Here is a 23,703-nt window from a genome sequence, read left to right as displayed (position 1 = left end):
TTTGATGCATTTCACTGGCAAAAACCAAAGTTGCACTTCTAATTTGAAGGCTGTGCGGTGTATTCATTCTCTGTCAAATTGCTGATGTTTTTCTCTGAAGCACTTACTCTGTGAAATAAATTTCCTGGTCTTAAGGTTATAATCATAGCTCCAAAATTTCAATTTGCTTCACAACAATGCCCTAAATGTGTGTTATCCACACCCACTTGCCCGCTGTTACATAGCAAACTGTTCTTCTGCAGAAGCTGATTCATAACCGTATTGTGGGCGCTTAACTCTGCTGTAGTGAAAGTGAAGCTTTGTTTTTCAAGGCAATTCAGTGACGGGTGCGTTTGAAACTCTTGCAGTGTGTATGCTGTTCTCTGCACCGCTTCGGCAGTGCTGGTCTCATGTGCCGCTTCTAGTCCTTCTCCACACTGTGGATGAAATATTCTTGCCGGTAACAGCTTCAACCATAGACAGGTGGTTACAGATTCTATTGAAATCAGTGTTCAGGCAGGACACTGGCGATTCTCAATTCTTTTCAGAGCTCCTTCCCTTTTGGAGGGATGTAATGACTATTTGGACATATATGTTAACTGGCTAGAATTTTCTTGAAAGATTTAATTAATTAATTTTTTTATTGAAAGTCACTAGCCACCATGATTTTTCCAAAAGGAGATACTCGCATTTGGGGGAAACCACTGGATTTCCTGTAGCAGTTACGTAATGATGCTTTTAGGAATGATAATGATCTTCACACACACACATACCTTGTACAATTAACAATAAGACTATTCTGCTCCGAAACCAAAGTCCATTTAAGATGAAGTCAGAAGGTGTTGCTGAGATGCATAGCAAAACAAGAAATGCGTCTTTTAGTTTCATTTTTAAAAAGCAGCTTAAATGTAAACATTAATGAGTTTCATCTCTCTCTCCGTGGACACACAGACTGAAGAAGGAGTACATCCTGATGGTAGGGAAAATTGTAGTACGTTTTCAGTCTGTTGGCCCATTCCTCCTCTCACTCCAGGTATTCTGCTGCTCTGACAGGAATGGTGTCGGTGAACTACTACTAAGACTCCCCTGCAGGTGGTGCCAGGTTTTTAGCTCCTTTTCTCCATGTGAAAACCTGCCATACCCTAGAGACGGTGAAAACCTTGAAATCCCCTAGATATGCAGCGAAGCCGCATATCTCGGGTGTAACACCATTAGGTTTGCATAGAGACTTGCCATTCCCGATTTAAGCACTAATACAAAAGAATAGTATCAGCCCAGTTTGGTAATGCAGCTGGATGTCTCAGCTGGTGGGAAAGGGTGGTTTAGCAATGCTGTTACTGAAGCTGTGTTGCTCTGGGATGAGCCCACTGCGATGCGCAGGAGACAATAATTCTCGGGTAGTCTGGCCAATGCAGCGGAACGGTGACGGTGCCACTTTCACTTAACTGGATAGCCCTCCCGCTGGAGCATTTGCTGGGCTGACTGCACCCTCCCCCGTCTCCTTGCCTGGAGGTGAGCTGGTGTTTCCCTTTCTGTCTGTGACAGAACCTTTCTCCGGGGATTTTTCCGCTGGGAAATGAGGTGCCTGGTTTTTTTTTTTCCCCTTTGCAATTCCCTCACCCCAGGTTGGCTTTTGGGAGAGACCCTTCATGGAAGCACTTTAAGGAAGGTTGACACCCCCCCAGCCCTGGCTGTGGTTGAGTAGCCCTAGCAGATCGGCGCTTCTGCATTTGAAATGCAGTGCTTGTGGACACCGAGTTTCCCCAAGCACTCCTCCCTGCCACCCCCATTGGCACACACCAGGGCAAGCCGCGTCTGCCACCTCCTACTGTGCAGGGTACTCCAGGAGGCTCACCAAGGCAGTCATAGCACTTGGTGCTGGCCTGTATCCCCTCCAGTAACAGCATCCGGCCTTACAGCAAGCCAGCCGCCTCCTCCTCCCCCCCCCCCGCTTTGCTGGCAGATGGATTGGGACTCCCTGGGGAACAGCAGCAGAATATTGCTGGTCTACACCCCCTGCAGAGCCTGAATACAGCCACGCAGCTTGCAGGCAAGTTCCAGTAAGGGGGGAGTCCAGCAGGAAACGGTGTGTTCTTCCAGACGCAGCAAGGCCTGGTACGTCATGGTTCCTTGATGCTTCCTGATCTCAACTCCTGCTGCTTTCTTGGATTTACTGGGTCACACGGAGATTCTGGTATCAGCAGTAGTCCTGGCCAATGCACAATGCCTCTCCTTTTTCCCAGGAGCCAGGCTAGGATTCCCTAAAGAAGGCTTTTTGCCCAAGGTCTGAAAAGGAGCGCACTGAGGTTGGTCTCATCACAGTGACGCCGTCATCGCTGTGCCACACGCCCTATTCTTTCCTGGTGAAGTCATTGCTTGCGTCCTGATATTTCTCACCATAGGTGTGGCAGTAGCTACCAGTTGCCTACTGATCAGGTTACTCAGGGAACCAGGATCTTTTCAGGTAGTGCAACTGGCCCTCACTAACCCTCCTTTCAAACAGCCGTCTTTGGTGTCTGTTTCCTGGCTCTCTGGATCTCCTTTCGCCTGGCTTTCGGTTTGGTAGGTGGGTTAAGTGAGCAGAGTTCCTTTTTATTTCATTTGTAGACCTGTATTCACAAGTCTCTGGCTAGGCGGGTTCACAGGACAGCCCTAGATCAGTGGTTTTCAACCAGGGGTACGTGTAACCCTGGGAGCACGCAGAGGTCTTCCAGGGGGTACATCTACTCATCTAGATATTTGCCTGCATTTACAACAGGCTACATAGAAAACCCTATGAACTTTTAGTTTGTACTGACTACGCCACAGATAATGACTGCTTTATACTGCTCTGTATCCTATACACTGGAACGCAAGCACAATATTTATATGCCAGTTGATTTATTTTATGATGGTACGGTAAAAAATGAGAGAGTGAGCAACTTTTCAGCAATAGTGTGCTGGGACGCTTATGTATTTTCATGTCTGGTTTTGTGAGCAAGTTGAGGTGAACCTTGGGGCTACACAAGAAAAATCAGACTCCCTAAAAGGGCTACGGTAGTCTGGAAAGTTTGAGAGCTGCTGCCCAATTTAGAACACTGGGCTCCACCTAAAGCAGTCAGTTCCTTTTCCTGTTATCAGTCAGAAGCCTTTCTGCTATTTAGAAATGCACTTTCATTCTCAGGAAGTGGTCTGGGCAGTAATTTCTATCTGAACCATTCTCATCTGTGGAGAAAGATCTAATGCCTTGCTTGTGGCATTTGGCAATCCTCTTGAAAGGCTACGTTCTCTTGCTTTGCCACGGAGATCAAATGATCCCATTTCCCAGGCAGATAAATCAGCGCATCAGGAAACGCTGTAGAAATGGGGGTTCATTCTGCCAAAGATGCAAGGCAAGCTGTCGGATGGAGAAACATCAGCCCTTTTAGGAAGAAACCTACAGGACTGCTAACGTGTGGTCAATTCCTTCTTTCCCAGAGTGCTACCAAATTGAGATGGTCTTTTATCTTTGAATACAGTATTTGGGCAACAGGCTCTTCAGGATGAAGAGGGAGGGAGTGGTGTGCAATCTAGACAGAGAGAGAAAATACTACTTCTGGGAAGTAGTCATTTTGGAGCTCAAACCTATCTGAATGTACATCATGAAGGATCTCTTTAATCTTGAGGCAGTTTTAACTAGCGAGGGTTTCTTTGTGGTGTCTTTCGTTTGACTCGCAATCACCTTTTTTTTCTTTTTGATTTGTAGTGACCATTCTTTGTACTTATTCACTAAACTTAAGTCCTGCAATTCGCAGCATGTAGGTAGATTTCATAGACTTCAGTGAAGCTCTTCATAGGCCCCGCAGTCCTGCATATTGTAAATCGCAGGATCCAGAGCCGAACTTACTCTCCCCGTGTGATTGGTGGATGGTGATCACTGCTGGCTACTTCCCTTGAGGTTTGACTTCTGTCTAGCATAGTGGATCCATCACAGAAGAGAGGCAAAATTAGACTTTTTTTTTTTTTTTTTTTTTTTTTTTTGCCTGTGACTGACTTTTCCTAATGAGATCCACTGCTCTGGACAGACCCCATTCCCTGTGCTTGTCTAGTTAGTATTGAATAGATATTTTGTTTATTATGGGATTTTCTCCTATTTTAGTTCAGGGAGGGAATGTTAAAAGGACCTGAAATGTCCCAGTGAAATCAATAGAATGGTTGATGTTTTGATTCAAATTGCCTTGTCTCCTCTACTTTGGAAGGGTTTCTCTGCTGGAGGGTGTGGTCAGTTCTGCAAATATGCCAGCAGGGGGATCATTCAGAGGCTTTTTTAAAAAGTGATAGTGGAGCCTTACAGCTCTGAGTTATGACTTCTGCCCAGAGCAGTGGGTCTAGGAGAGGCAAGAGAATTATTCTTGCTTTTCTGTACTAGTTATAAATTACAAGGTAGAACTAGTTATGTATATGCAGTTAATGCAACAGAGGTTAATTTATATAAGCATATAAACTAAGCTTGGAAGATTGACAGTAGGCTATTTCTGTTTTAATCTTTGTGGCTGTCTTTTTCTAGGGAACACTTAAAAAAAAAATTCCTCTTACTTTATTTACATTGCACTCAAGTTTCTGTAGTACAAAAGATTTGCAGGTGCAAATGTCCTGCCTTCATTAACTTCCCCTCCTTTTTTAATTTATGTGATTTCAATTTTCCTTCCCTGTACTGTTAATTAGGGGACCCCTCTAATCAGTACCATTATCACAGTGGTATTCATGTTTAGGAAAGCTGCTAAACAAATGCTTGCAAAATTGCTAAATGGCTAATTAATGTCTGTTAATTAAGAAAATTGCTCATGGTAACAAACCATGCCATTGCTGGCAGCAGCTAGAAGGCGAACACTTGTTGAAATTAGTAACGTGGCAGGTATAGAACATCTGCTGCTCTGCTTTTCCTGAAGTGTGTAGCTGCTTCACATAACATACTTACAAGGCTTATTTGCTTTCTATACCAATTACAAGTTCTTTGACTTGAAAAGGTTTTGTTTTTTTTAACATTAACATGCATCAGTGTATTCTTGCTCAGAGCTCACATTTTCCAAACAAACTTTCATTTCATGCTTTAAACGGGGAAAAAAAAAATGGTGTTCAACCCAAAAAATGTCAAACTGCTGTACTGCGGTGTTAAAAGCTACATGAACTAATCTTTCTTTTTTCCCCCAGACATGTTTAGTATCGTTTTACTCAAAAGAAACTTTAATTGCATCATTAGGTAATTCGTCTTGGGAAAGAATATTGCCTCTTTAAAGAGTAACAACACAGCCCTTCATGTAGAAATGGATTAGAGCTGTGCCATCCATTAATTGGAGCTAAACTAGACCTCCACTTCAAAAATATCTGGCACAAACATAGGATGTGCTTCTAAGCAAGATCTTTGCCTCTACACTATTTTTAATACCTTGTATTAACCATTGATCCACAAGTCAAAAGGAAGCCCTTTAAGGTGTTTCCTAACTTCAGGAAGGCATGGGAGGGTAGTGGAAGATGATTTTTTTTTTCCTCCATATACGCTCTTTCAAAGTGTATCCAAATGTATTTGTCATTGCAGACTGGTTGAATTCTAAACCATTTACTGTACCATTGCTGGTGTGCTTTGACAGATGTTCTCTTTTTTTGCATATATCATTATTCACTGTTTTTAGTTACAAATGAATAGAAACTCAGCTAAAACGAGACTGGCTTCCCCTACAAACAGATCCACCAGTAAATCCTTTGTAGCTCTTTCTGCGCTTTCATGTGCTAATCTATAACCTCCTTCTACTGTCTGACCTCACAGGGACCACCTGGTTCTCAGCCCTCGCCACACGCACAGCCTCCACCTCACAATCCTAACAGCATGATGGGACCCCACAGTCAGGTAAAGACACTAGAAATATGTAGGGCACTGATAATGGGGCTTGCATTCTATTTTGCTCTTTAAGCTTGCTGAGGGTCTGGTTGTCAGCTGGTATGAATCAGCCTAGCACCTTTGATTCTAAAGGAGCTTTGCTGATTTACACCAGCTGGGAATCTGATCCTCAAATGTATTCTGCCAGCATCATGCCAGCGCCAGTATGAAATGTTTGTTTCCTCTCGATTTTTTGTATGCTCAGTTGACAATGGATTAGAATGTCATTTGTGAGTTTCAAATATACCTAGCTATGCTAGTGTGAGAACTTGGTTAATTTGTGTTGGGTTTTTAAATTGCATTTGTGCACTGATATAAATACGTGGTTTAAATGCTTGGCTTTTGGTACTTGGCATTGCGTTTTTGGGGGGGGAGGGGGGGGTTGTTGTTGGTTGGGTTTTTTGCTTCATTTATCTTTTTCTTTTCTTTTTTTCTTCCCCCTCCCCCCCAACCCCCACTTGGAAAGTGTCTAATGTTCAGGGTCTCCCATGCACTAATTTTAGCAGCCTTTTTATAGTACTGTCCAAGTATGTTAAACAGTCTCGCCAACAAAAATAAATCTATGAAAAATACAAAAATGGAGTGTGATCTGTTTTTACCAACTTCTTTTTAAAAAGAAATGTATCCAGACAAATGCTTTAGATTGTAACCAGAGTCTGTATGGAATTTAATAATTCTCTTTATCTCCATGTTATGAGTGCATCCTGTCATTGAACTAATTTTATATAATTACAGCCTTTTATGTCACCGCGATATGCAGGAGGTCCCCGGCCCCCCATCAGAATGGGAAACCAGGTATTGTATTTCCTTCATTGGTTACCTGAGTTAAGTTGGGGATTTTAAACTGAAATTTGTTTGGCAGTGGGGGAAAACCAGGCTTCACAGAGCTGGAGGTTTGTTATATTTTTAGACCTTTTTGTGGTATCTGTCATTCAAATAACATTAACTCACTGATTAACAAATTTTATCAAAACATTTTCTCTTCTTTCCATGAGGTTTTGTAATGCATTAAGTCTCAAGCAGCCATTTGCTGGTAGAAACTCAATCACATAAATGTGGTAAATATTAGGACCTGGCATAGGAAATGGGTTCTCTCCACTGCCAACAGCTTCTTACCTGTTGAGAACTTCCATGTATTACTCAGTTCTGAGTTCTCCTTTATGATCACACAACTTTTTATTTAGTTTGCCCTAACTTTCTCCCATGGCTTCAGCTGATATAAGCAAAGTTGTGTTGTGCCACTGATGATGTTTTACAACAGTTAGCTTAAAATGAAAATTTTCCCTGGAGTCTATTTAAAAAAAAATCAAAGCAGTGCATGTATTCCTGTTAAGAGAAATGGTCCACCAAAATGTTTAGATCAGCTGTAGTGTTAAAATTTTAGTTGTGTTTATCCTTTCTTATTCCAGCTTAAAACAAAATGTCTGCTTTATGGGCAGGAATGATTGTGGCATTTAGTTTGTAATTTATACTGTTGAGGCATATGCTAGGAGGGTTCATATGCTAAGAATCTAACCAATTACTTTTAGTGAAAGGTGTAGCATAAGTACTTAGAAAAATAGTTACCTGCTTAGTTTCTAGTCCAATAACATGTCACTTTACTGTTAACAAAGGAAGACATTTTAAAATAAACCTCATAATGCTCTTGTTAGTGCATTATGCTGTCTGTTAAACAAGACAGTGTTTTATGAATATGATATAGAAAAGTCCATTTAATTTTTAATACTTTTGCAGTGGTAAGTGGCTCTTGTCGCTTTCGGTCACCAGAATTCACTCACAGATTTACATGAGAATTTTTTTTGTTAGAAACATTTAGGCATCCATTTGTTTTCTGTATCTGCATAGAGCTGTCTGATTGTAAGAAAAACTTGTGAAAGAAAAGTCAGTCTTAACAGCCAACCAGCTTGTCAGTTTGAGTCAGTTACCAGGGACAGACGTGCTACCCAAAGTGGTAGGTTGGTAGAGAGAAACAGAGACGATCTTACCAAGTACTAAAAAAGATGGAACTTCTAATAATGTGTTTAAATCAGTATAAACTCTGACTCCAGCCTTTCCCTGTGCTGTGGGGAATCTTTAAAAATAAAAATGGAAAAAGCCTGTCCCGTTTTCTCCTTCAATAAAGACTGGGTGGTGTGTGTTTCTGTTGGGGCTGTAGGGAGCGAATGGGGAGGATTGAAGAAGGTATGTCCACCCAGCTTTTATACAACTCATCCCACCTTCCCTGAATCCCTTTCCTCATCAGTGCCAGTGAAATCTCACAGCACTGTAATGAAAAACCTGCACATGGAAAAAGACTGATTCCTTAGACAACTCTGTAACTTTTTTTTGAATGCTTTACAATGGAGGACCTCAGCCTGGTTAGTACCTTGATCACATACTCAGCCTCTTGCCTCTGGTCCCTGGCACAAAGGGTACAGGGAGGAGAACTAGAGTCAAGTGGCTGAGCAGATCTTCCTAAAGATGGAAGACCCGAGGATGAGATCAGCTGCTTGACACCCTGCTTAGACTATTACTCATAGACTTTAAGGTCGGAAGGGACCAGTATGATCATCTAGTCTGACTTCCTGCACAATGCAGGCCAGAGAGCCCCACCCCACTCCTGTCCCACCAGAATCTAACTCTACAATGGCTACTCTACAATTTTTTCACATGTTCTTACATAAGAGTGGACAGGCATGTTCAGATTTTCCTTAGCTAGAGGTTCTAGCTTCCACCTAATGCAGGAGAATTTGACTAGGAGCAGAAGTTAAACAGACAAGGCAATCTGCGTTATCCAGGCCAGGTGAAATGCAGAAAGCCGCCACTTGTAAAGTGCAGTGTTACAACATCCCTTCAACTCAGGCTTGCAAGAAGTCCGAGCTCTTGCTGCTGAAATATGGGCAGCACAAGGCTGGTGCTGGACTGTCTGTAAGTGCTATGGATATTAGTCTTGTGCAAATTATATTGTGTTGGACAATTTTTTGATTTTTGTCTAATAGTATCTAGGTGGAGCCATGTCCTTTCAGTCTCGAGTTGCAATGATGTACTGGAAGTGTTTGTGCCCAGGGGATATGTTTGTGACATTGCAATTTCAGAATCTCAGCATTCCATGGTTTTGGTTTTTTTACACTTGATAATTTAAGTTAATTAGGAGGGTAAAACTGATTTGACTTTTACTTAAAATGCTGCATTGAGATATACATGTGCTCACACAAAGCTTGGTTAGGTTACTGGGTGAGATCCAGAGGTGCAAAAACATTACAACAGGGCCAAATAAACAAGGAATGAGGCATTTATGATCAGGTGAGAAATGTGTTAATAGTTATGTGAACCATATATGAAAAGTTTTACTTTCCTACTTCTGTCTCCCAAGGTGTAAACCTGTACTTTAAGTTTTGGAATGAAAACCTTCCCTCCATTCACAGCACTGATGTTTGGCCTGACTTTCCTATTGGAGAGTCTCTACATTTTTACAACATGATCTATTTCATGTTGGTATTCAAATAAAAGAAAGGCAACAGTGTTTCAAAATTGTTTACAGTTTGCTTCCCCAAGGCAGATGATATCTGTGTTCTTTCTCTCCCTTTATCTGCTCTGAGCTGTACATGGAAGTCATCTTTTGAACTTAAAATAGATTTGTTGTCCAAGTGGAGTATGGCTTTGAAAAAAGAAATAGCCAGTGTTTTGGATACTAGGAAATGAGTAAATATACATTTTTTAATACTCCTGAGGACATCTGCATAAACTATTCAGTAAGAATTTTTAAAATCAACTTTGCAGATGAAATGTCTTTAATATATTTACATAACATTTGCCACGTGTATATCTCAAAATCACATTGGCATCAGTATCATTTCATTAAAGTGCTTTGATCAGACTTTCTCTCACCCCGACAGCAGTATGGGTATCCTCTCTCTATTTACTTACATGAAGAAGCTAGGTATCTGACCATTAGTACCGTAGTGTGAAAGGTTAGAAGGGAACTGGGTTTTTTTTAGGGCTCTTTGTTGAAATAAAGTAGGAGGGTTATAAAAACAAAGTTAGGGAATTGCAGTGATTTGTAGAAACGTCATAGGAGATAGCTCCTCAGAGGGATACAGCTAGGAACTATGTGTAAGCATAGAAAATTATGACAAGAGTCCATCGTTTCCCAGAAAACATACCACGTCACTTGCATTCTTTAAGTGCTTAAAGCCTGGAATTTAGACTACATGTTTTGGTTGCATATCTCAAAGCTTATTTTTCCTTCCCCCACCCCATTTTTCTAGCCTCCCGGGGCTGTTCCTGGTACACAGCCATTGCTGCCCAATTCAATGGACCCTACACGACAACAAGGTAAAGATGCTCGAGGCTGACTGAAGGTGTCTTGCTGTTGGCTTTGGTCAAACACTATTACTCTGCTATAATGACTTCATTGGTTCTACTCCCAACAGGGCATCCTAACATGGGCGGACCAATTCAAAGGATGAATCCTCCACGAGGGATGGGCCCCATGGGTCCTGGGCCACAGGTAAACTTAAGCAGCACGTTTTCCTCTCCTGTCCCGTGCCAAACAACATCTTACGACCTCATCCAGTTTTGAAGCAAAACATCATCCGAGCAATCTCTAAGGGCTTAAAGAGCTGGGAGTTCTTTCCACCTACTCCCCATTAGCACTAATGCATTTTACATTAGCGCACTGCAGCTGGAAAGCCCGCCTTCTGAGCTCAACATCTGCATTAGGGATATTGCAGAAGCCCCTCTTGCTCTGTAGTCAGAGGCAATGCTGTTTAGCTGTGGCCATGTAGTGGTGGTGAATCCATTATCCAACTTGCCTCGATACACTTGACAGCAAAAGTAAGAGAGGGAGTGCCCACGTAAAGTACGGTGTTTAGAACAAGGACATAAAGCTTCCATTCTCTTCTTCCCTCTCCTGTTCTATAGACAATTTCAGTTCTTTGGCATTTAAGCCATTCCTTGTTTCCTGGACAAAATATGATGCTTGTCTTTTCTCTTCTCCCAGTTTAAAGTAACACTTGAGGTTGCGGATTTTCGATGACGGAAAAGTTTGCTGTTGAGTTTTAGGGATTTTTTTTCCCCTAAAGTGGGACATGCTGAGTGATCTCTCACCTGCCTTCTCATGAGCTACAGAAACGCTCTGATACCTTTTTTTCTGTAACTTTTCCAGGTGTATTTCAGAAGCTCTTGTTCTTTCACAGGCATTTCGGCAAACTTTAAATTGTTAGGTTGCTTTGCAGTAAGAACTATGCATGTGCATTACTCAAGTGTGCTCAGATTTTTTTCAAAAAAAAAAAAAAAAGCTAACAAAATAGCATTCTCCCCTGAATTTTCACTAGTGAGTGTGGTAGCTTGACATCAGACAAAAATCCTCTATTGTTTCTGAATGATGCCAAATCCCTCTTTGGCTACATACAGACCAAGGGGTGGGGGAACCCAGTCCAATTACAAGTAAATGAAGTAGATCTAGGTTAATATATTCTCTTCAGCATGCAAATTCGCTTGTTAAAATGAAAACTGTGTTGACTCACTCCTGTTTATTCCTTGTGACAGACTTTAAACAACAAACTACCATATCTAGGATGTAGATTTATCCTCCCTGACTTGTTTCCTGTGTTGAGTCTTCAGTGCTGTTTAACCCTGCAGTAAAAGAATGTGTTTCACAGTTTTTCCAGCCAGGCTGTTAAGCTAAATGGGTCTTGTGTGAAGAGTTAAGAAATGACTTGACGTAACTTCTGAAAAACTGTTGAATATTAACAAGAAGGAAGAAAAGTTGACAGAATAAAAATGTATCTGCATCTCCTTAGGCATGGGTGTGAAACTCAGCTGGATTCCCCACACCTCAGATCAGAAAAAGTCCCAAGCATTCTTAGTGGGCAAGCTCAGATTCCAGTAGCTTTGTTATACATTTTATTGGTCTGGCACTGTCAGGAACGGGTACAAAGCTCTTAATAGTCCCACATGTATGATTACAAAAGCCCACATCTGTTGCGGTTGCATCAGCCAAGCAAAGAGTGCTATGAAAGTTCTGGATGCTCTTTGCAGTTTGGACAAACCAAGGTGATTGCCATGGCTGTTACATTTTAATCAAGCACTGTGCAAGTTTTTCTCGGTCACAGATGGTATTAAAAGTTGTGGAATTCTAGGGCTTTATTTCTTGCTGTAATAGTCTCAGCGTGTGTACATCAGTGAGAGCGTCTCGTTTAATCTTCCTTTTAAAAAGTGCAAGCGTGTGAAAGTGGACGTACAGTCTCATCAACTGCTTGGCACGTTTTTGAGTCTTCCCAAAATGCTATAGAAGCAAGTGCTCGGAAGCTTTAGTGCGTGCAAGAAATAAAAAACACTGAACAAGAATCACCATTTTTGCTGTGCATCATTATACACACACTGTACACCCAGTACCTTTCCAAATCATGTTTTTTGAGACCTTCCAAAATGATTACTTAATAGACATTTGTATGGAATACATTTTTATCTGACCACAGGTAACCTGCAGCCATATATCAGCCACCTGGCATTAACTGAAAACCAGTCATCTTTTACAATCTAGCATAATGTTTTAAACTCTCTCTTCCTAGCGCTTGGTTTTGGTTTTTTTTGTTTTTTTAAATGATCATGGCTTTAACTCTGTGCACAGTATAAAGGCTTTTGTTGGTGCTGCTGAGATTAGATTTGTCAGTGCTTCTATTGAACGTTGTCTTCCAAGGGTTTATAACGTCCCCATTTTAATTGACATTTTGCTGAAGTTTGACACACACATTCACACCGCAGCAGCAGCTTTTCCCCTTCTCTCATCTTTAAAATCCTTTGGCCTGTTTGTCTGTTTCTTGCAGCTCTAATTAATAAAAATACAAAGTTTTAACCTGTTTTTTTAATGTAGCAATTCAGCATAGACATTGAAATTTGATCAATTAAGACTTACTAATGATTTCTTTGGGTAACCCTTTTCCTCCCCCGACAAGTACATGTGTGCATACGATAAGGGGCCCTAGTTCAGCAAAGCACAGCCAGCATGGGCTTGACTCCAAAGAGGACAATTGGACTTCAGCATATGCTTAAAGTTAAGCAGATGTTTAAGTGCTTTGCTGAATTGGGACCATAATGAAATATTTGTCCTCTACAACACCATTTTGTTGACCTCGCTGTTGTGTTTTGAGTTGCAAATAAAGATATGATAGCAGGAGGGGGGAATAATGCTCAGTCTTGTGATAAATCAAATTTCCCAAATAAGCCAACCGAAAATTAATTGGATGGGGAAAACATTCGAATAATTATTGGAGCACTACACTGCCAAGTATAAAGTACAGCTTCCAATCCTAGGAACGAACAAGTTTTGCTGGAGACACCATTTATCCCCTGATTTGCAGGGAGATGAGAACCTCTTAGCAGCTGAGTACGTCTACACTGCCCAGCTCTTGTGACAACATGTAGGGTATGTGTAGCTACATGCCACAGCGAAAAGCAGGCTGGGTCCACACAGCAATGCATAGCTACACGTGTCAGTGAAAGGCTCTGGCAGGGGGAGGCAGCGGGAAGTTGCTGGAGTCTTTTCCCGTTGCGTTCCCCTGCCGGAGTCTGCTTCGGGGAAAGACTCCAGCAGGGGGGCACTATGCTGCTCAAACTAGCAGTGTAGATGGTGAGGGGTGGCTTGGGTGAGTAAAGAGCCCAGTAGGTTACATACCCAGAGAGTTCAGGAGTGTGTTTACTCTATTTGCCTAACCAGCATCTCACTGTCTATGCTGCTGTTTATCCCCATGCTGCCAAAAGGTGTGCATGGGGTAGCTGGCTTCTGAGTTCTTTGACTGAGAACAAATAGGAGTTGTGTCCGGTTCCAGTCCCAGAAGGACAGCTGTTCTGAGATGGGCCCTCAGAAATAAGCGTAGTAAAGTTAAAGTGGAGGAGATTCTGCAGGCTCTCTCAAGCAGGGGGAGGGGGAGGGGAGGACACCTGTTGAGTGAGAAAAAGTGGCAGTCAAAGTGTGTCTGTAAAATTGGGGAGTCTTCCGCCTCTTGAGAGCCGCATGCGTTTTGTTCCTCTCCTTGAATGGCGAATTCCCCTGTGTTTTTGAAGCGGTTGGTCTAAGTCAGTGTTTCTCAACGACCGGTCCGTGGACCGGCACCAGTCCCTGAGAACCGCCCTGGCATAGTTTAGGAGGGCAACAAGCCAGTCCCTGGTATCAGAAAGGTTGAGAAACACTGGTCTCCACTACTTGCGCTGCAATATTCGCAAACACAAGAGGCACAAAGAGAAATCCAGGGAGAACCCTTTTGATCAGGCTTTTCATCAAGCACCTGCACAGGTTTTCCCAGCTACTGGCTGTCCGCATCCGTCTCCTCTTTATCCCTTTTACAGTCGGGGGTTTGCTGGGTTGGGGCATTTCGCACCATGTGTGATAGTGGCGGCTTCTTCCAATCTGAGCCAGCCTTGCAAAACTGCTGGGGAAATAGATCGGTCCAGACACAGAAGAAATTAATTCTGTTTTCCCTTGAATGAATGGACAAGAAGAACTTAGCAAGGCTGATGTACACTGCGAACGATGTGCCCAGATACGTTGGTGATGGGCAACTGACTTGGAGAGAGGCAGAGAAATTCAGCATGAGGACTCCTGCTCCTGGAGCCACAGCATCCTCTGGCTTGACATTACAGTAGATATGTTCTTATAAGATCAGGTACACTGATCAGAGAATCCTGCGCTAGGCAAAGCCAGGGTGCCATAAGAAAGGAGGGCAGGTGCCTGAGCTGGGGAGTTCTAACGCCGATGATGTGTTTACAGCATTTCTGTGTTGCATGTCCCCTTCCCTCTCTCCCCCCCCCCCCCCCATTTGTTTAGGTTTTATTTACTGCCATAGCATCAGATTTGACTATGAAGAGGTGCCAGTTAGTGATTTGGTGACTGAATGTTTTTTTTAAGTAAAATAGGAGCCCCTTCCCTTGCGACTCTGTGGGCCATGAATCTCTCTGCACATATGTTTGTGTGTGTTTGCCTTTGTGCGCACGTCTAAAGTACACACTGTTCTGTAGTGAGTTTTAAGACCAATCTTGTTTTTCTTGAGATGTAACCCTAGGAGGACAGGTTGCTTTTCCTAAAGCTCCTGCAAATGTTCATGTCTTTTCTTCTGTGCATCCCATTGCTTGTTCATTACACTGTAGCAATAATCTTTCAAACAGCTACTTTCTTTTTCTCTGTTCTTCCATCCCCAAACAAAAGAAGAAAAAAAACCCAATGGGATCTCATTCCCCCTCAGAAACTGATTTGCCTGTTGGAGTTGGGAGGGAATTTCCCCCCTCCATAATAATCATTGTGTTGCAAAGTTGGCTGGGGCATTCTTTTTCCTCTAAAGTATCTGTGGGGCCACTCCCAAAAGCCAAGTACTGGCGTAGGATAGACCAGTGCTGTGCTCCAGTCTGCAATTCCTATAGGAAAGCCTAAGGCAAAACCTGTCTGGCTTCTATATTCCGTAACAGCCCCAAGGAGAGTCAATGGAAAGATACCACAGTCCTGTTTATTTTAAAGGTTTTAATTGCTTGTATGTTCATCATCTAATTTTTTATTAAAGTTCATTTTCACAAACTAACCCTCTTGTTTTTGTTTGTTTGTTTTTTTCCCTTCTCTTTTCTTCTCCGGTTTCCCTTCTCGTTACGGTAGACTGATCCTTGGTTATCATTGCAGAACTATGGCGGCGGAATGAGACCTCCACCCAACTCTTTAGGCCCCGGCATGCCTGGAATTAACATGTAAGGCAAAACCCATGATGCTTTAACTCTGGTGTTTGACAGTGGCTTTGACCCTTACTTTGGAATCGCATTTCTGCATTGCTCTGATGCTGTATCCCAATGTGCCATGTATAAAAAACTTTTCTTTTTCATTTAAACTCTAGGGGCCCGGGAGCTGGTAGACCATGGCCTAATCCCAGCAGTGCTAATTCAGTAAGTGTCTGTCTCTTATCTGTATTAGACTAGAGCAAAAGTTTGTGGATGAGTATCTCTTCAAATGTGACTTCCATCTCCTGTCTTTTGCTACAATTTCCTACTAAAGCTTCCTCTTTAAAGCCAGCCAGTCTACAGTGTTACATGGAAGTGCCTGAGAATCAAGACAGGAGAGTAGTGTTAAAGCTGTTTAAATGTCGGCAAACCCCCGGGCAAACATTCACCAGCCTGAAGACCATAGAGAGCTTCCCCAACTAGGTGTGCTAGCACCTAACTAACCAGAGAAAAGGTTTATGTTGCTCAGCACTCCATTAATTTGGTTACTTTACCTTGGTGAGCCTAAAAGTTAAGGTTGTGTTCCTTTGTTCTAATCTGTTCCTTAGCTGGTTTTCTGTCCACTTCTTTGTGATTCAGGGGAAGGGTGCAATACTTTGAAGCACTGTGTGCGCACACAAAAAAAAAAAAGTGCAGGGGGAAGAAAGGACACAGGATCTTCCTGAACCACTTGGTCATTCGGTGACCAGAGATGTGTCTGTAGTGCAGAACACCCACAACCTTGCTCTTGTACCATTAATTTTTCTTGCCTTTTTGTATCCTGCCAATAGTAGGGTTTTTGGGGACGGGGTAAGTGAACTATTGTGTGCCAGTATATTCAGTGCATCATGGGTATTTATTTATAAGACATGAATGGGCGCTACTATAATTCAACCTAATTTATGCTTTAGTTTGAAAAAGTGGGATGTGGGCCGCAGAGTTAAATGTGTAAATGGGGATGTTGGTGAAATGCTGTGTTTCAGATATTCACATTATCTCCTATGATCTGTTTATAGATTCCATACTCCTCTTCATCGCCTGGTACATATGTGGTGAGTATGGGCAGAGTTCTTATTTCTAGCCAGATATATGGGCAGTTTTCGTGTGTGTGTGTGTGTGTGTGTGTGTGTGTGTGTGTAATAGGTCATTGAATCTTTGTATATCCACGTGTGTATGTAGATAAAACATTCGGAACAGATTCTCTGTGAGTTAAATGTGTGTAGAGAAGCCACGCTCCTGTGTTGGTGCAGAATTCTTGGCGAAAGCAGAAATTCTAAGATGTAAGAATGTTTCTAGAAATCCATGTGTCTTCTGGATACCTAGAACAGCCTCCCTTGCCTGTTAACGTAAAAAAAAAAAATGTTGTTTTAGAAGGCGTCCCGTGCAAAATGATTTCCCCTCTGTCCCACGTCCACCTCTCAAATACTTCCTAGGGTTTTGGGGGGGGTTTTAATCCTGATTTTGCTCAAGGCTTAAACAAAGAATTGCACTTTGGCTAGGAGAGTGCATCAAAGGTTTTAGCAGGAGATTAATGCTTGGCTGAATACCAAGGTGAGACATTGTTGCTGACAGCAGCAGGATCCTGCCGACCTATTGCAGTATATGTTATCACAGTGGTTTCTGATGTGTGTTTAATCTTGTCTACAGGGGCCCCCTGGTGGTGGAGGTCCTCCAGGAACACCGATCATGCCTAGTCCTGCAGGTAAAATTCAACAGCAGATTAATTCAGCACTTAAAAAAAACAACCCAAACCTACTGGATGTTTTGAATGACAGCCCCCCGACTCCTCTGTTCATGCTCAGCTGCTGCTCCATTGGATTCCTGATCATGTGCAATAGTATTGAAAGATGCTTTTGGTGTTGGTTAGGATGGGGCTTTGTATTCATAGCCCCACGCAACTCCATGTACTGGAGGATTGAGTTTCAAGAGGATGAAAACTGGGGAGGGAGAAGAGAGGAGCTCTGGGGCACATGTGAGTATATATGAAATGGGGAAGAGGAGAGAGCCCTTCTCCATGTCCAGATTTGTTTCCCTGACAAGCAGCAGTCACTTTGTGTTTAATCCCCCGGTGCTAAAGTGAGCCAGACTTGTTTACATGCCTCACTAGAAATGTGCAAAACGCTGCTTGTTCTTTGACAAAACGTCCTTATTAAAAATGGAATTTATTTATTTATTTTTTTCCTTTTATGCTGGTTAGCAAACAAAAAGCAAGGGTGTCATTTTGTACTGTTTAGAAACCAGCTTCTGTTGGCACTTAAAAATAAAAAATAAAAAAATCAAACCATGGTTAAAAATGTATTAGTTACAAAAATCCAGTCTATTTACTAGAAAGGCTTCTGTCTCCCTTCTTCCTCCCCACATTTTATCTCTGCCTCCTCCCATAAAAAGGCCATGTCAGGCTGTGGAAGTTGCCATTGTGTTGTTGAGATTTATAATGTGAACTTGCAGGGGCTTTTGAAAACAGCTTTGCAAAAATCTGCTTGCCAGGGGTAGGCAAATTCCCCCACCCCTAAATTTCTTGGTTTTTGGATGGGTGAGTAAAATCTCCCACATTGATTTACCCCCCTCCCTCCCCACCTCCTTCCCCACATAAAGGTGGGCATGTAGATTCTGCATCGGGGGTGGTAAATTTCTCTGGCAATTTTGCAAGGCTGATTTAATAATTGTTGTAGTGATCAATAGGAGGGGATGGCAGGTGGGTGGGCTCAAGGGAAGTAGCCTTGCTCTGTAACTGTGGTGTTCCACAGCTGCAGGGGTGGAGCTAAAATGTAATATTACGACTGTCTTTCTGCTTCTGCATTTTTATGAGAACTCTGACCTACATTTCAGACTAGGTCATAATAAAACAATCCATATGTTAATGGGCACCACCAGTCGCTGTGGCACAAATTACAAGTGTGCATTTGTATTTTGTGACTTGATTAAAATTATTTATCTGTTACCATGTGCATTATAAAGATCCGGGTTCCTTTCCCATACTGTTTTGGGGATTTGTTTTTAATACCGGTATTGTAAGAATGTTGCTTTGGATAATTTTGAGGTATTACGTGACACAGAGAAGCAAATTATCTTTCTACACTTCTTCTGCCGAGCAAGTCCTGTGATTCTCAGTAGTTGAATTATTTTCACAGTTGAATTTCTATGATTAAAAACTTTGTGAATCTTCATTAAATACAAATTAGCCAGAAAATGGTGGTACTTAAAGGGAATTTTAGGTGATAAAATACAAAAGAATGAGTTCAAGTGGCATGAGTTTGTTTTAATTAAGAAATGAATTAATCACCCTGACTTACCGGGCTTCACTGTTCTACAGATTCAACAAATTCAAGTGACAACATCTACACAATGATTAATCCAGTACCGCCTGGAGGCAGTCGATCGAATGTAAGTCTGCTTTCTAATAATTTACATATCAGATACCATAACAAATCATAATTAACTTCATCAGTTGAGGGTAGAACAGTTTAATTGATTTCAGCCATTTGTTACAAAATAGAAATAAAACAAACCATCAAAAAGTGATTAACTCTTCAGCGACTTTGTTCATTTTTTTTGCTTATTAAGATGGTGCAGTTCATGCTGCTCTGGTCAAGATCATGTCACCAACGCGTCTCGTTAACAGTCACATTTAAAGAGATACAGTCAATTCATAATCTGCTCATTTTCAAAAATTAGTTCCGAGCACTGCCTGTTTCAGAGAGCCCCTGCCAGCTTGAGTAGTTTGTGATGCTGTGTGAGGTTTTTTCCTCCCTCCCCTCTAAGGGTGTGTGTATATAATAACAAAAGCCCACCCCAGAGGGGAAGCTGACTCTTCAGAGGAGAACAGCAACACTGACTTGACACACAGTGCAGTCAGATGCAAAAAGCTCGGGATTTTCAAAGGACGAATTGAATGTTAGTGGGATTTGAGCTCCTCTGACCATCACAGCCCAAATCAACAAACTGAAGAAGAAAAAGAAAGAAGGGGTCATATTCATTGTTCGGCTGAGGGGTGTTGCTGACTGGCTCGTTTTTTCATGTTGATGGTGTCCCTTAAGGGTACATCTACACAGGAATTAAAAGACCTGCAGCACGACCGTGGCTGGCCTGGGTCAGCTGACTGGGGCTCACAGGGCTTGGGCTGCAGGACTAAAAATGACTGTGTAGCTGTTTGGGCTCAGGCTGGAGCCTGGGCTATGGGACCCCCTCTGCAGGATCTTAGCCCAAGCCTGAACATCTACACAGCCATTTTACCGCCTTGCGAGCCTGAGTCAGCTGACTCAGGCCAGCCGCAGGTGTTCGGTTGCTGCGTAGACGTACTCGAAGGGGCTTAACTGGGCCCTTAAGCTTCATTCTGTGCTGCGGCTTGGTACACAAAACAGTCAGGTGGTGGTTGTTTCCTAAACCCCCTTTTTGACCTGTCTGGGGTTTTTTTTTCGTGCCCATGTTGGCTGCATATCTGTTTATACAGAGGTTTGCTGGTTTTGACTCTGTTCAGTCTTCAGCTTACATAGGTAAAGTGACTCTAGAATGGAAACTTCCTTGGCCGTTTCCAGTCATGTGATCTTTGTAGATCTAGGAACAGGGAAGCAGAATGAGCGAGGTGGTGAGGATGAGAAAATAAATCTTTCCTGTTTCTTTCCGGAAGTGCCCACTCTGTGCTCGATGCTTTCCAATCTCCCAAGGAGGGTGGGCCCTACTCCAAGGGGCTGATGCGTTATTGCATCTGCTTTGGCTGCAACAGTCTGCAGCTGTTCAGTATGGAGCATGGGAGTTTGGCGTCCTTGTGCAAGTGACTGCAGTGGCTGGACCAGCTGTGACAGTCCCTCAGTCCCATCAGTGCTGAGGAAGAATGCAGTGGGGGCAGGAAGACATCACACCCATCTGTGTGGAAAAAGGACTGGTGGTGCGAGAGCGTGGGTTTGCGTCGTAGCGTTCCAGCTCCACATGAAACCCGTTTGGTTTGGTGCTCGTTAAGGGAGGAGCTAATGGCATTGACTTGCAGGGAGCTGTACAGCAGTGAGGAGAATGCACCTCCATCCGGCCCTTTAGCAGGCCTGTTACTCCAGGTCTCTGGGCCTTGCCTGAGCAGAGGCTGCCAGTTGGCCTGAATCCTGGAGTGTCCTTTGGCACTGTAGGGTGCACGCAGGCAGCTAGCTAGCTTCAATGGTCTTATACAGCATGAAAATGGCAGGGCCGGGTTAGATTCCCCAGTCCTGTTCTCTTGGGTCAGGAGCACGGCCAATGATGGGATGTGTTTGACCCCTGGCTGACTTAAGGAGCTGTGTTAGTAGGCCCCCAAGGGAGGCCCATCCGTTCCCCCCCCCACAGACAGAAGGATGATGGTCACAGCATGGGAGGCGCAGGGGTGGATGTAGCAAAGGAGATAATGCTGACGCCTCGCTGGCCTCTGGAAATGTGGCTGGAGCAGCACTGGAGGAAGATGGGAGGTGGTGTAAGGAAACGAAGCATAGCTGGCTCCCTCAGCTGGTGGTTGGAATACGCTGTCTGGGTGGGAGATCTGCGGCTTGGATTTGCAAGGGTCAGGTTGTGCGCTCTTTGGGCTGGAGGGGATTGTGGTGTGCAGTGAGCTTGGAACACCCCCTCCTGGCCAGAGAAGGATGTCACAAGCACAGTGGAGTTAAAGGGAGTGAGCCAGTCTTAGTAGGGTGCAGCACGTAAACACCTGCCGGTCCACGGCGGTGGCGTTGTGGCTGGCTCACTTGGGGATGTGCTGGTGGGAGGATGTGCCCTTTACACACCACTTCCCGGCTGTTTGTGCTGTCAGGGCCAGCGTCCACCGGAGGGACAGTAGCTACAAAACCATCGTGCTAGTGAGCTAGCGCTGAGTGCTGCGACAGGGTAGCCGGGGATCACCCCCCACATGCATGCGCGTCCCCACTCTCACTGCTGTTCGTATTGGGACAGAGCATCTGCTGATGGCAGGGCAGGATGGGTGACAGGGTGACCTCGTGCACGTATCTGAGCGCAGGTCTCGTTGCCACGTGTTTGTGACGACGTGTTTCTGTAAGAGGGGATTGAAGTCCCCCCGGAAGCACCTTTTTGAGCCTTAAACCAGATGGGAGAAAGGAGTCCCTCCCCTGTCGTACCTGACCCCAGCATGGTACCAGCTTGCCCTGTTGGGTCTCTTGGCTGACTGAAGTGTCTGCTTGATACCCCTGTGATTCTGCCCCCATCAGCCTGCCACAATGACATTTCTTCCCAGAGTGGGGGGGGGGAACGTATGCTGCTGGTGTCCACAGGAACAGAGGCTTCTGTAAACTAAGCTCTGCGGCCAGGTGCTTCCCTTATCACTGTTGATAAACCCAGAGGAGAGCTGTTAGTTCCTTTGTAAATAGGGTTCATGGTGGAGATCGCAGAGGGTGAAACTAGACAGAGCCCTGCCATGTGGGCAGAGATCTCTACTTGTGTTCCCTCCGTGCCTGCAGTGGGCTAGGCCCTGCGCACGTGAACAGTTCCTGCCCCGGGGTGTTTGCAGTCACATTGCATGTTGTAGGCTTGGTCTACGCTTAAAACTTTTATACCTGGGTAGCTCTAGAGTCATGGAGTAAGAGAGTCGAAGGCCAGAGGGGACCACCAGATCACCTAATATGACCTCCTGTCTATCCCAGGCTACACCAGCACCCGTACACCAAATCCAACAACTAGAGCTAGACCAAAGTATTACAGTCTGCACTGCCTCACGGTGTAGCTATGCCAACAAGGATGCTGACAGAAGAGTGCTTCCTTCGGCATAGCTAACGTCATCTGGCGATGTGGTATTCCTACGGCGGCAGAAAAACTCCCCCTCTCCACATAGTCTGTGTCTATGCTGGGGGCCGGGCAGGCATAGCTGTGCCGACATGGACTCTGCACTGTCGACATAGCCTTATGACCGAACTAAACGTTTGCTCTAATTTTCCTGAGGTGGTTAAGTTGTCAAGGAATGTGGCTCATTGGGTTGGGGGGAAAAGTCACCTTTCTGTGTCTGGGCAGAACTGGGATCCTAGAACGTTCTGTTTTGTGTCTTAAGGCCATCGTTACCAGTAAATGGGCTGCTCTGCTGCGTGTTGACAGGAATACGGGTCTCTTATTTGGGGCTTACATCTTCTGTTGTTTCCTTTCTCAGTTCCCAATGGGGCCCGGTTCTGATGGCCCGATGGGAGGCATGGGAGGTATGGAACCACATCACATGAATGGATCGTTAGGTAAGTTCAAGGCAGGCTGAGCGGAAAGCACCTTAGACCTGACCCGTAACAAGACGTTAACGCTGACTTGCCATTCAGGATTAGATCCCTGTAAGGGAAATGTTACTGTCGAGTGGCTTTTCCTGCCTTGCCCCTGGCGTGCAGCTTAGTGATTTTTTTTGAAGGCACGTGTACTGTGAGCGTTCAGAGGTCTGAGGATCCCCTGTTCCCTCTGGCCCATAACCCCCATGGCCCTCATTTGTCAGCCCGCCTGTCCGCCCACATGGCTGGATACTCCTCTCTTCCGTTGTAGCACGGCACGCTAGCCACAAGCTCACGGGAGCAGCATGGTAGATTCAGTCAGAAGAGCAGCTTAAACTTAAACAGTGTTTGTGCTTAACTGAAAGCAGCAGAAGGGCCCGTTACACTCTCGGGTCTGTCTCCTACATTGTCCTGAACTATAGGAACTATGCTCTAGCTTGATCAATGTCAGAATACTACAGAGAGAGTCCAGGCCCCCGCAACTAACCTGCCATTATTACCCTGCCGTGCAGGAAGAGTGCCCAGCGCTGTGCAGTCAGGTGAGCAGTACTCAGCTCCCTGGAGCTCAGCGTACAGAGGCAAGGCAGCTGAGGCCCCCCACCGTTCCCTTTAGCAGAGGTAAATGTTAAGAGGTGTGGGATTAGCACAGCTGTGACCTGCTGCTGCTAGCAATGCCCTGCAGTAGCAACAGCCTTCTGTTTCTGGCTGGCGTTCCAGGCACATGCCCAGCACGCTCCAGCACTGAATGGGATAGGCCAGCAGGAAAGCTGCATTGACTGTGAGCAAGGCATATAACTAAACTGCAAGTAAGAGTTCTCTCTCTCCCCCTCTTCTTTTGATAGGGTCAGGCGACATAGATGGACTTCCAAAAGTAAGTGTACACTGTGGTGACCATAAAGGTGAATA

At 44.1% G+C, this 23,703-nt stretch overlaps 1 protein-coding gene across 13 annotated transcripts in view; it reads left to right on the top strand.

The window, feature by feature from the left end:
- Positions 1-23,703, top strand: part of SSBP3 (single stranded DNA binding protein 3) — a 133,267-nt gene that overhangs the window by 106,194 nt on the left and 3,370 nt on the right. For 4 of the 13 annotated variants that reach the window (XM_067535660.1, XM_067535662.1, XM_067535656.1 and 1 more), the window contains 10 exons: positions 6,608-6,667; positions 10,120-10,186; positions 10,285-10,361; positions 15,519-15,583; positions 15,727-15,775; positions 16,606-16,641; positions 17,237-17,291; positions 18,903-18,973; positions 22,698-22,776; positions 23,640-23,668. In XM_067535660.1, the coding sequence (XP_067391761.1) occupies positions 6,608-6,667; positions 10,120-10,186; positions 10,285-10,361; positions 15,519-15,583; positions 15,727-15,775; positions 16,606-16,641; positions 17,237-17,291; positions 18,903-18,973; positions 22,698-22,776; positions 23,640-23,668 (588 nt within the window). Of the gene's footprint in view, positions 1-5,761; positions 5,843-6,607; positions 6,668-10,119; positions 10,187-10,284; positions 10,362-15,494; positions 15,584-15,726; positions 15,776-16,605; positions 16,642-17,236; positions 17,292-18,902; positions 18,974-22,697; positions 22,777-23,639; positions 23,669-23,703 lie in introns of all 13 variants that reach the window. The other 9 variants (XM_067535659.1, XM_067535661.1, XM_067535654.1 and 6 more) reach the window with 3 other exon arrangements.

This window comes from Emydura macquarii, unplaced genomic scaffold (assembly GCF_026122565.2).
Source record: "Emydura macquarii macquarii isolate MOO-44397 ecotype Brisbane River unplaced genomic scaffold, CSIRO-AGI_Emac_v2 contig_3506, whole genome shotgun sequence".
NCBI classification, from domain to species: Eukaryota; Metazoa; Chordata; order Testudines; family Chelidae; genus Emydura; species Emydura macquarii.
Note: the sequence above shows the minus strand (reverse complement) of the source record. Positions and strands in the feature narration are given on the sequence as shown.